The 12,944-nt window shown below is 41.2% G+C and overlaps 1 protein-coding gene across 2 annotated transcripts; it reads right to left on the bottom strand.

The window, feature by feature from the left end:
* Positions 1–787: 787 nt before the first annotated feature.
* On the bottom strand, positions 788–12,186 carry LOC123179893 (ABC transporter D family member 1). 2 transcript variants are annotated; one of them, XM_044591798.1, is made up of 25 exons: positions 11,708–12,186; positions 11,288–11,579; positions 10,508–10,732; positions 9,548–9,745; positions 8,971–9,425; positions 8,294–8,432; positions 8,136–8,214; positions 6,807–7,045; positions 6,403–6,707; positions 6,213–6,318; positions 5,968–6,129; positions 5,442–5,541; positions 5,260–5,368; positions 4,963–5,053; positions 4,613–4,737; positions 4,365–4,514; positions 4,187–4,259; positions 3,415–3,595; positions 3,143–3,316; positions 2,473–2,619; positions 2,182–2,388; positions 1,881–2,035; positions 1,739–1,791; positions 1,571–1,649; positions 788–1,412 (listed from the first exon to the last, which is right to left on the bottom strand). In XM_044591798.1, exons 1-25 carry the CDS (start codon positions 11,767–11,769, stop codon positions 1,326–1,328), a joined length of 3,993 nt encoding a protein of 1,330 aa, XP_044447733.1. In that variant the 5' UTR covers positions 11,770–12,186; the 3' UTR covers positions 788–1,325. The 2 variants fall into 2 exon arrangements, with proteins under 2 accessions (XP_044447733.1, XP_044447735.1); XM_044591800.1 differs by having other exon boundaries at positions 3,158–3,316; positions 11,708–12,185.
* Positions 12,187–12,944: the final 758 nt, after the last annotated feature.

Raw genomic sequence — 12,944 nt, forward strand, 5'->3', positions numbered from 1 at the left:
CCAATAAGAACCGGCTGGGGAAGGTTCCCAAAACCGGAACGTGTACATAGGCTACAGATGGGCCGGCCCGATTTGTTGATATTTTGACGCAACATGCGTCAAATAGGTTTTTCCCTAGGTTGCTACGCGCCAAATAGGAAACCCCATGCAGTAGCGGTTGGAAAAATACGTTTTAGACAGGGGAATCCTCACCCCCACCTGGGCCAGCCCACACAGTAGCGGCTGGAAAAGTACGTTTGTCCCGGGTTGACACACGCAATGAGAAGAGAGTGATAGTGTATCTCAATAATGCAGCAAAATGCGAAAATTATCTTTTAAGCCCGGGCTCATCTGCTCCCGTGGTTAATAAAAAAATCAAGACCAATACTAGAAAAATTTAAAAAATTCCAAAAAATATTCCCATGATAGACAATTTGATGCATGAGGTCCGCCCAAGTTTTCAAATCATTTGGACAACTGAGCAACTCTCCGCAAAAAAGACAAATTCGGGTTCCGTAAAACAGTTTAATGTTCATGTACTGTTTTGACCCGATTTGTCTTTTTTGCAGGGAGCTACTCAGATGTCCAAATGAGCTAATATTTGGAGCAAACCTCACGCAATAAATTGTCTATCATGGGAAAAAAAATTGAATTTTTTTGAATTTTTTTCTGACCAGGTGCAGATGAGCCTGGGCACCGAATTATGTTTTTTTTTCTTCTATTGCAGCGCACGGTCCCTTTTGCTAGTTCTATACAACCAAACATATGATCATCCATGATGCAAAAGAAACATTCAATTGCAGTTTGGTGATGGCAACAACCAATAACTTATTCCATAATTTCCTGCCTTTTTGTTTACACGATCTTTTCTGACGACGACGACAACAATGAAGATGATGGCAAGAACAGCCAAATTTATTCCATATGTACTACACTATCTTGGAATCAATCAATAATAGGATGGATGAATTAACATTAACAGCTGCTCTGAGATTATGTACTGCTGCTATACACTCTTCCTACTTCACTCCACACCTCCAAACTGAAACACCTCTCAATCCTAAGCATCCGGTTTACCGTCATCACCTGCTCGTTCAGTTTGTTGCTAAATTCGGTATAACTAGACTACGACCGACATGTTCTGCGTCTTTTGAGTTCCTGGCAAGGATTCATTTCTTTGTTTCGAGCTGCTTCGCAGATGCACAGACTGCTCCAGCTTTCAGACGGTCCGTGAGGGCCACCTGTTATGAACAAATTGCTGCAGCACCAGTAGCAGCAGCAGCAGCATCTTCTTCCGTACGGCATAAGTGACTGAGAGCCGATAAAACTCTAGCTGGTGGCGTCAATCAATGCTGGATCTCGCACAGCTCCCAGTTTCCCTCGCCGTCGATGAGCTTTAACTCCACGGAGTGGAAGGGTATGAGAGCAGGCCTCTGTAAATGGAGCGGGGAAAAGAAGTTTCAGCAAAATACTCAACTTCAGATTTTCTGGGAATAAGTTTACAATTGAAATGCAGAGGCTACAACAAATAACTGAACTGCGGTCGCAGCAGATACTTTACACAATTAGCGGGAATTACGCGAACACTTACTTGTGACGAAGTGATCACAGTTATGCCCATGTCTGTTGCTAGCCTGTACAGATGCTCTTCAACATCAACACTCGTAGCGCTGCAATGAAGTGCGATTTTAGGACCCACAGTAATTGATCAGTGAATGAAAATAAAAATGGTCAAAGAGAGTTGTGGCGCTGCACATACTTTGTGCACTCGTCGAGGATGCCGAATTTTGGATGGTGGAAGAACAAACGAGCCTGGAACAAAACAGTTCAATCAGAAGATATTAAGGGGACAGACAATGGTTTTGGCAGTTTGCACAGCTTGCAGTGGAGTTAACACTGACCATCCCAAGCCTCTGCTGTTCTCCCAGCGACAAAACGTCTTCCCAGTTTGGGGTAGAGTCCCAGCCTTCTCTCTCTAGAAGGTAGACCAACCGGACATTCACAAGAACCGTCTTCAGGTGGTCATCTAGCAACTCAGGAGCACTAGACCTGTTGCCTACATTAGCACAGGATTTCAGGTTACCAGGAGAATACTTACTACTTCATTTTGACAAGCAATTTCATAGTAAAAAGGAAGGATATGCAGTTCAATATATACAGTTTACGGTAATTCAATATGCCCATATTCTGAGTGGCACCTACTAGCTTTATATAATGAAAGAATCTTCATCTCTGCTTCCTCCCTTGACAGAGGGTATATGATCTGATCCCTAAGAGTTCCCAGGCTGGTGTATGGACTCTGAGGAACATGGAACATCCCTTCAGAGGGCTTGGTAACTCTCCCAGAAAAGGCAGGCCATAAATCTCTGAGCACCCTAAACACAGAGCTCTTCCCGGTACCATTGGGGCCTTCAGAAAATCAAGGTAAAAAGGAACGTCAGCATGATTCACTGCCTTATAAAGATGACTGAAGGTTTCAGAGCGCAGACATACCAGTCAAAAGAAGGCTTTTCCCTTGTACCACACTGCATGACAGCTTCCTAGCCAATAGCTTCTGCGAAGGTGTTACAATATCCACTTCATGGAATTCAATAATTTCGGCTGAGGCTGCACTAATGGCACTGGAAGGCACTGGGGTATCTGCAGGAAATCATTGAAAAGACATGCTTAATTAGCGGAAGATATTGCTGTAAAATTTGCAAATGATCATAACATCCGCTACCTTAGGACATTATTGATATAAAATTACAACACAACCCAGTGGTACAAGTTACCAACTATGCCCAGAGCTGGTCATTAATGCTAAAAAGTATCAATAATTTAACACAAAGTTGCAGCTTTTAACGAAACATCAAATTCCTGCAACCACTCTATGTAGCACTAACATTCGGCATAATGAGCAGGCAAACGGTTTTAGATCGAGAATGCTGTAGTTCATGTGCCAAAGTTCAATCATAATATGTTAAACAGGATGTGCCATAACAAACAGGGTGTAGGAAATTGCCACAATTTACACCAAACATGTTACATGCCATACAACAAGATTAGTTATACCCTGCAACAGTACTAGCGCAGCCACACTATTACATATGCATACTGAAAAATTAAAAGAAAATTCCAGCTAAGAATTTAAAACAAAAGTGCTGCGATAACCAAGTCCTACCTAACTGAAACTTACCCTTTTGAGCTACACGCAAAATCTCCTCGAGTTCAAAGATCCGGTTAATCCCACCAGAAAGTTCAAGGAATTTCTTATGCAACTCAAGAATGTCACCGAAGGCTATGAAGCTTTGTGACACCACTGATGCCAAGAACCGCAGAGCATGTGCCAGCTCTCCTGTTGCACCAAAGAGAACATTAAGGTTTTTGCAAAGTGGAAGGTTAAAATAATCTAGTCCTGAGTCCTGAAATTGAAGCATTTTGATGATTAGTAACCTTGTGTTGAAGTCAAAGCTCTGTCTCCCTTGTGCTCCAGAGCATATAACAAACTCAGACCCCATGTCACATTGTGTGGGAGTTGCTTTGTCACAAAATCATCAACAATACCATAAAGCCATTGCTTTCTCAACAGAACCTTTGAGTGGTTAAGCAATTTCATGAATTTAGCCTCAACCATCTGATATAAGAGAACAAAACCATAAGAAGGAAGACTAATTAATATCTCATAACAAAATAAGGCCAGCAAAAGTTATTGAAAACATCTTTTGATTCATAAGAACGTAAAGAAGGGTGAAATCATAAGCACATATCGTATTACTAGTTCGAGTAAGCAAAGACAACTAACAATGTTAGTAACACAGGGAAAAAGTTCAACAGCAGCAAAATGGATTAGTTATGTTTTACTTTGTACAAAACCTTCTGGAGTTTTTTGATATTGATGCTTCAAGAAAAGCAAGGCCTTAGTAACTATGAATGTAAATAGTTATGCTTAAACAAACCTTTTCCATTATCAAGAATATGGATGAACTAAACAGGAAGACACTAGCTTCATATTTGGAGATATATACTAGATATCAACACGAGAGTATTTTGCTCATACTTGGCATAGTTACAGAACTATGCAACTAGCATCCAACCTACCAGAGTTTACAGATCATCACAGTTCATGATTCAAATTAAAATAGTTGACCCAAAAATGAACAGACACTACCAACACATCAGTATATACACATTTTAAACGTTTCTCATTCTGGGTGAAGAAACTCACAGCCTTTTCTCTTGAACCACCACCAAAGAAAGCAATTGATTCAGCATGTGTCCGCAGCCTCGAGTGCATAAACCTAGTACATAGTTCACCAGGTTAACCGACATTCAGAAATTCTCAAAGCAATAAAAAATTCAGGTCTGGCAAGAAGACCAAGAAACAGCAAGGAATGAAATATTACCTGAATGTTCCTTCAAGTTCTTGTTCTTCGCTTGCAAGATGACCAAAGTCGGGTGATATAGCTCTCAGGAAACCCAATCCTAGTAACATGTAAGCATACAATATACCAACTCCTCTTCGGCCGGACAAAAGCTTCATTCTCCATGTAAACCTAGTGAGTCATATCCATGGACATTGTTAAGCGAATCTTACATGCTAACAAAAGATTAAACCAAGTAGATATGAGTGCTGATTCCAAAGATAACTCACCAAAGAATGTCAACTAGTGGTTTTACCATTCCAGTAACCAAGCCAGCAAGGTCAGTGGTCAACTTATCCACATCAAGTGTTAATCTTTGGTCTGCATCGATACTTTTACCTGACATATTGAATACCTGAAAACATATACTAGAACAACTTAGCTTCAGTCAAAAGTCAAAATCCACAATGTTAACTCTGTTTGACATGCAGTCTTATTCCACAACCAGATTTCATACACACCAATAGACATCAACTGACCAAAACCCTGTCCAGAACTCATCAAAAGACTTGGCCTAACAGACAACCTTTCCCACGCATCACTGAGACAACTTGAATACACAAGCAGATACAGGATATACCTTGTAGAATGCATTTCTTCTCAAATAATATTGAAGCAAATGGTTGGTCAAACGAATACGCCATCCAAGGGCAAGTCTTGAAGTAAGGGTTCTGTGAAGACATAAATTATCAAAACCATGAAATCAAACATACACGGAATAATCATCAACAGGCCAAGCTTAAATTTGCATGCCAGAAGAACAGTTTGCACAAGCACCAAACCAAAAGCAGCAGGTTATTCATTTAAACCAACTTACAAAGTGATTATTCATGATACCATGTCAAAAGAGTCTACTGAGTGCACATAAACAAGTTACCTCAGAGATGGTGCAACAAAAGAATTGGCAGCACTCTGCAGAACACTGACACCAACTAACCGAACAAAAGCAGCTTTATCCTGCTCCAAGACAAACTTCACAGTAGTCCCTGAAGATGAGATAAATCAGACAGAATTTTATGTGTGGCTCTTCTGATAATAGAAGATATTGAAGAAACCAACCATTCAGTGAAGCAATACGATCCGAGATCACAGTGCGAGAGAAAATAAGTAGAGCGACAGCAAGCAACTGCCCTCCTTGTTTGTCAAGTAATTTAGGAACCTGGGAAGCAAGATGGGAGCATTACTAGACTTCAAGAACATATTAACATTGGATATAAGTTTCCTTGAGATAATTTAATATGCTTCATCAGATATATGCCATGCCAGTTTTTTTTCTTGGTACATATATTGCCTCAGTATACTCGGAGTCTCGGATCCTTAAATTACTAGCACCTGCATCTTAAAATCCTAACATCTCAGATACAAGAGCGACGCCAGTGAGTGGAGGCAAATGTTAATAGACGATGGGCTGTTCAGACGAGAATGTTAATACACAGATCTATATATCGTCTATTTTTCTCTTATCAAAAAAGATACGGATCTATTATGTATACAAGGGCTAGTAACAAGATACAGTTTCTAAAGACACTATTGACTCACTGGAACAACATTAAAGAGAACTAGTTATGTATGAAGCAGAACATACCAATATTTTGAGCATTGCAGCTGCTCTCAGAGGCAGAGGCCTTGGGGAGCACTGCAAATGTGGGATTACAGGTGTTCGTACTGTTTGTCCTGTTTCCAACTTGGGGGAAGTTGCTATGACCTTTGTAGAGTAGGAATCCTTGGACCTTAACGAAGCATTGCTCTAGTAAAGAGAATACATAGAACTGTGTCACAGCCAAAATTCAGTTGATAATAATGGAATAGACATACCAGGTAATTCTATACCTTTGCCCTGTTCATAAAAGCCCTTTGAACAGTTAGGGCATCCGATTTACGTTCAGTTTCCAGTGATGTAAGTTCAGACTCTTCAGTGTAAAAGGATGAGTCATCCCTGCAAAATCAAGAGTGATATTAAACTTACAGTGAATTAATTTTGGACCAATAAACATTCAGCAAATTATTTCAGAATTTATACCTTCTGTGCTGAACATCCCACCCTCCTTCACCGTCCAATGACAAAACAATATTATGAAATGCAACTAACGCTGGGCGATGAGATATTGTTATGCATGATGTTCCCATCGCTCGAACCTTTTTGCAAAAACGTTCTTCCATGTCAATTGTCACAGCACTAGTACACTCATCAAGAATAGCAAACTTTGGCTTATGGTAGAACAGCCTGGCCATTCCTAATCTTTGTTGCTCGCCAAGGGATAGCTCATCACCCCAGTTAACTTCCTTGTCAAGAGGATAACGTTCTAGCAAGTATTCCAGATCAACCTGCAAAAGGAGCATCATTACAAATTCCAGCAGGTTAAGAGACATAACTCAAGAAGCCATGATGTAAAATACAAATATCATATAGATACGAAGACTTACATTCTTTAGAAGGTCCACCATGCCATCATAGCTAAGTGGTTCAGTCTCCTGATCTGCTGTGAGAGGATAGATTAGCTGTTCGCGAAGTGTGCCAACTGCTGTGTATGGCCTTTGTGGGACATAAAAGATTTCCTTGTTAAGATCGGAACCAACACCAGGCTTGACAATATGGCCAGATACCAGTGGCCATAGGCCCCCAAGAACCCGAAAAAGGGAGCTTTTTCCACTACCATTGGGACCTGAAATAAGAGTAAAATCAGAGTGTCAACATTTCACTTAAATGGCATTTCATGCAAATATGCATGGACTATGGACAGTTGGACACTGAGAGTTTGGATGTACTCCCTCTGTAAACTAATATAAGAGCGTTTAGATCACTAAAGTAGTAATCTAAACACTCTTATATTAGTTTACGGAGGGAGTACTAGATTATTTTATAAGAATATAAGCATCCAGAGCCTTGGCGCAGTGGTAAAGCTGCTGCCTTGTGACCATGATGTCATGATGGTCACGGGTTCAAGTCCTGGAAACAGCCTCTTACAGAAATGTAGGGAAAGCCTGCGTACAATAGACCCAAAGTGGTCGGGCCCTTCCCCGGACCCTGCGCAAGCGGGAGCTACATGCACCGGGCTGCCCTTTTTTAAGCATCCAGTTCAAATCTTATCCTCTCAAGGAGACGCACTTAAACAGCATACGCACGACTTTGAATAGCAACTCCGTAAGTAGTAGTAACTAAGCTGATTACCAATGCAATTCAAACTTGCAGATGCTATATTATCCAACTTTGTTTCAGTGTTGTTAATTAATCTTCTTTCAGGAACTAATTGTCAGATGTATGAAACTGAATTCAGCATGTTTTCAAATTACTACACAACCTAACATATTCTTGTATTCACGTCCTTAGGGCTTACGATCCAAAAAAAACTGAAAACAAAATAGTGAATAAGAAATGTCATCATAGATATTATAATTTATAAGATCAGTTTACAGTTGCGACACAGAAAAGTCTGTTATCCGCTAGTATAATGTAAGTTTTCTTTAACTTCTAGTTTTATCAGATTACTTAAGGCTATAAGAGATTGAAACAGAGAGGCCAGACATGAAACTACTTCAATGTCACGACATATCGTGTTTCATGGTTCATAACTGCAGGCAGTCTGATATCTGGATATGATTTACAGATGCTCTAGAACATGTAAAAGAAAAATGTGCATGAGGCTACATACATTCTCATAAGTGCTGGGTAGCTGCTGCTGTGTGTGTTGATTAAAGCAAGCATTGCAACAGTTTAAGCCAAAAATCCAAATTCAATTGGTAGGAGAGGATTACCGGTGATTAATAGATTAGATCCAGTTTCCACTCGGAGAGTTAAATCATCAACCAAAACATTCCCAGCAGGTGTCACCACCTGTAATCATTTCATATCAGAATGATGGAATTATGTGAGGAAACAGAAAGCGAACGTGCTCCTCCAAGCATGCTATTACCTTAACACCGGAAAATTCTATATGGTTTGCTTCGCTGATGTAATTCCCAACAGAAGAGCTGTGATTCAACGATCTATCACGGACCCCAGACAGCTCACGTGAAACATCTAGTAACTCACGAATCCGGTCTGCATAGCCACTGTCAAATTACAGTGAAAGTCCATTGTCAATCATGTCACAAAAAAATATCAGAACTCGAAGACAGCAGAATAGCATCAGAGACAGTAGGTCACAGGACCACAGTAAAGTTTGCCCTGCAAAATTACAGCCATAGTTGCATATATAGGCCACAGTTGTCTAGATATACAAACTATAGAGAAGATAACCCATTCAAATAATCCTCGATATGGAAGGTCCCAGTAAAAAATCTAATGGCTCCGCCAGTTCTCATACACTACAAGATGCAAAAGGTTCCTAAATCCAACAATAGGTAACAGGTCAGACTGAACAACACACTGCCATAAATTGTGTTGTTTCAAAAGAACCCTTAAAACATGTACAAGAATGACAAAGAAAAACATAAGCTCGCAATATATCAGCAAGTACTTAAACATTTTCACTTCCATCAAATGTCTATACTTCTGAAAGATGCAAGCAATGAGTCCTAAAGTAACAGGATCGGAAATGAAATGAAACTATTCGGTGTTATCAATAGTTTTCATGACAGATGGACTTACCTCAGGATATTCAAACGCCTAGAGCTGATAGAAAGGGTCCCGAGAGACTGAAATAGTGCTATGATCACGCTCGTGTGGTATCGAAGGTTACTCAACATATCAGCCCTTCCTAGTGTAGATGAATCAGGTCTAAGGTCGCCGGAGAAGAACGGTTCGATAATAAGAACAACTGCTACAGTGGCACCAAAGTACTTCAGAAAGAAATCTTGAATCATGCCGAACCACCAGTTTTCATGGAGTACATGCTTCAAGTGCCCAACAAGAGCTCGGAATCGGTGCATAATATGATATTCTTCTCTCTTCTCACCACCATAAAATGCTACACTCTCAGCATGAGTTCTTAAGCGTGAATGAAGTTGACGATACTCCCCTTCTAAGTGCTGCTCTGTAGATTTCATCTTTCCAAAAGCAGGAGAGAAATTTCTAATTGCTCCACCAGCAACTAGTATATATCCCTGAAAGCATTTTGCATATTAATACATTATAGGAAAACCAAGGAAGCAAAACATATAAAAATTGAGCATTGCTCCTCATTGGTAGGGGTATTATCGTGTATTAAAACTATATCAATAATTACCAGAATCCAAAGCATGTATTTTGGACTAGCATAAGAACAGAGACGCCAGGTATATATCAACCCTTCTGCAACTGCAGCCAGATCATCCTGTACAAGTTCACTAAGTTCAGAACAGAACTTTGGTATATCACTCGCAATCCTTTGCTCCGGGTTTGATATTCGATGATCCACATGAGAGATCTTGTAGTAAACCATATTCTGGACATACAGAAGAAAAAGCGGCAAGATATTAACACTGTATTCCAAAAGATCAAACTATTGATTAACCTGTATTCTAAAAGTGTGTGCATGCACCATATGAATCTTCTGTATTTTTATAACAATTCTTCAGAAAGAAGAACATGAACTGATATGGCCACTACTTCAACATCAAATCAGAAAGAAAAGATATGACTTGACATGGCAACACAAAAACAATTGACGCCATCTCCAATAAATTAATAGAGAAAGCAAATTCAGCTAGCATAGAAAAAATGCTACTAAGGGAAGAGGGAAAGGAAGCAAAATAGAAGAAACAGTAAATAGATTGCTTCATGAACAACCTAGAAGAAACAGCTAAATATCACATAAATGAGAGTGTTCATATTAAATTGAAAAGGAAGGCACATGAAAACTAGATCAGTAATCCCCCAGTACTCTATAGTTTTGGATTTTGGTTTTGGGGTTTGTAAGTTTATATTCAGCTAGCAACAAGGTGCATGTATGTTATTCTTTCATCAGCTTGTTACATTTGCAACACTGACAATACTTTTAAGCCACTGGTTCTTATAACCCATGACATAATCCTCCCGAGCATACTGACTCGGAACCATATGAGTCCATTTTACTTCTTATTTTGCAAGAAACCATAAGTCCACTGATAGACAGAAACTTGGAAAATAAACATTAACATATTCTGGAGACCAACACAAGTGAGGAATGTTCAGCCACTACATAATCAAAATTGATCAACTGATGTACCTGGAAATAATTGGCATGGACGAGGTCTGTTAAAATTTTCTTGAAGCGCAAGTTCAGAGACCCAGTTAGGTATTTTGAGGTCTGGTATACTGCTGATTGGAGAAAGCATAAGATCAGATTTTCTATACTTAGGCGTGTAAAGGTTGGAACACGCCGAAGAAATGCCGCTTTAAACAGAAAGCCTTGAACTTTTGCTAATCTATGCCCGACAGCAGTACGCAGCACCTGAAAAGAAAACATACCCAAAGTAATGTCTCCGATCATTAAATACGTAGTATACTTCAAATGCCATCTTAAAATACAACAGAACGCAGTAGTATCAGTGCTTTTTCTATATTGTCGCATCTGTGTACTACATCATATTGAGAACGTTCAATATAGGACAACAGGAGTGAGCTTAGCCATTTCAAATATCACCAATCAAACATATGAAACGTGTATTCACTTGAACTGTGCCACTGGGGCACTGCAGAAGTAACAAAAATGTGTCTTCTCAAACTTGCTATATATTTGCCTGCTCTATTAAGGAAGTAGAATAGGCGTCACAGATCCAAGCAGTATGCTCTACGTTGTCCTTACTATTAGCAGGACCGGCATGATTGCAGACCAGATCGACGGTTACAAAAGTCCTTGTTTTTTGTACGCATACCAAAAAAGGGAGCTTAATTATTGTGCAAAACTTAAACTCAAAGCTAGCTAGCAGTTCGCTTCTTCGGGCACGGTAAAAACATGACATTGCTTATGAAGAACTACCAATTCTGCAAAATTCTCTGAACTTACTGCTGTCAGCATCAAGCCAAGAAGGTATCGCGTGCCATTCGGGCCAATCTTCTTGAGCAGGATAGCGGCCAAGAAATGCAAGGACTTGAGCGCGCTCTTCCTCCGCTTCGTCGTCCCGGACAACCGGCCATCCGTGCCGTTGTGACCCAGCCTTTCCCCATTCCTGGCCAATGCATCATCACCGTCATTGGCGGCTTCCGGACGGCCTCTCCTCCTTTGGCCTCGGCCCGACCGCGCGTACGCCAACGCCCCGCCGGCGACCAGCGCGCCGGAGACAACCGCCAGCGTCCTCCTGCTTCCACCCAAAATTGACAAGATTCAAGATTCCAAAACAAAAAAAAATACTATTCAGACACCAATCAAGGAGAACATGGTAAGGGGTGAAAAAGAACAGGACTTTGCAGCTGAGCACGCACGCACCTCCGGGACGCCAGGAGCCCCCGCCCGCGCTCGGTGAGCTGCAGCAGCTGCAGGGACGGCATCTCCCCGGAGCAGCGGCAGGCCGCGAGGCGCGACCTCCCCGGAGCAGCAGGCCGGGCTCACCGCCGGAGGGGGAGAAGATCTTGCTATCTACGGCAGCGACGCGGAGCCGAGCCGCGCCTCCCTTCCTCGCGGCGCATCGTCGCCGGCCCTTTCTGCGTGCGCCCGCCGGAACCGGGACGGGAGCAGAGAAGGGGCGGCTCAACCGCCTCCGAGATCGCCGCGGGAGGGCGAAGTGGGGCGCGCAGCCGGTGGAGGGGAATCTTGAGGGGTGGTGACCTCGATCTCGGCGGCGAGATCCCCGGCGGTGGGGCAGTAGATGCCGGGAAGCAAGGGAGGCGGGTAGAGGGAAAGAGGAGAGGAGATTGGGGGAGTAAAAAAATGGTGAGTACGAGAGACAAGTTGATGAGATTCAAGAGAGGGTGTGTGACAGCGATGGAGAGAGAGAGAGATTTGGAGAAGACTCTCTGCAACTGCATCTGCTGCAATTTGCAAAAGCATCCTAATTATTTTTCTTGTATGCTTTTTTCGTGTGTCAAAACTGTGTTATGTTTTCCATTTTATTTGAGTTATTTCCGTAATTTAGTTTTTTATATAATAATATGTATAACTCGAAGTCGAAACTTGGGTTCAGAATTATTAGGGTTGCCTCGATGCGAGAAAAAAGTATTAGTGACGAAGACAAGGTGTTTGACTTTTGACTAGGTCCTTTGAATCTATGAGCCCAAAGAGTGAAGTATATAGCAATATTCCAAATGGTGTCGCGAAATACTTTGGCATTTCTTGTATGCTTTTTTCGTGTGTCAAAACTGTGTTATGTTTTCCATTTTATTTGAGTTATTTCCGTAATTTAGTTTTTCTATATAATAATATGTATAACTCGAAGTCGAAACTTGGGTTCAGAATTATTAAGGTTGCGTCGATGCGAGAAAGAGGTATTAGTGACGAGACATGTTGTTTGACTTTTGACTAGGTCCTTTGAATCTATGAGCCCAGAGAGTGAAGTATATAGCAATATTCCAGATGGTATCGCGGAATACTTTGGCATTTCTTGGATTAAAAACCTTTAATAGAACGGTGAGCAGATGGCAGCTCGAGTGATTGTACATGTCCCAATCCCGTTCTACCGAATTTAGGTAAAAGAACCATAGCAGACTCCGCACCTGGGTAGGAGCCT

This window comes from Triticum aestivum, chromosome 1D, assembly GCF_018294505.1.
Source record: "Triticum aestivum cultivar Chinese Spring chromosome 1D, IWGSC CS RefSeq v2.1, whole genome shotgun sequence".
Lineage (NCBI taxonomy): Eukaryota > Viridiplantae > Streptophyta > Magnoliopsida > Poales > Poaceae > Triticum > Triticum aestivum.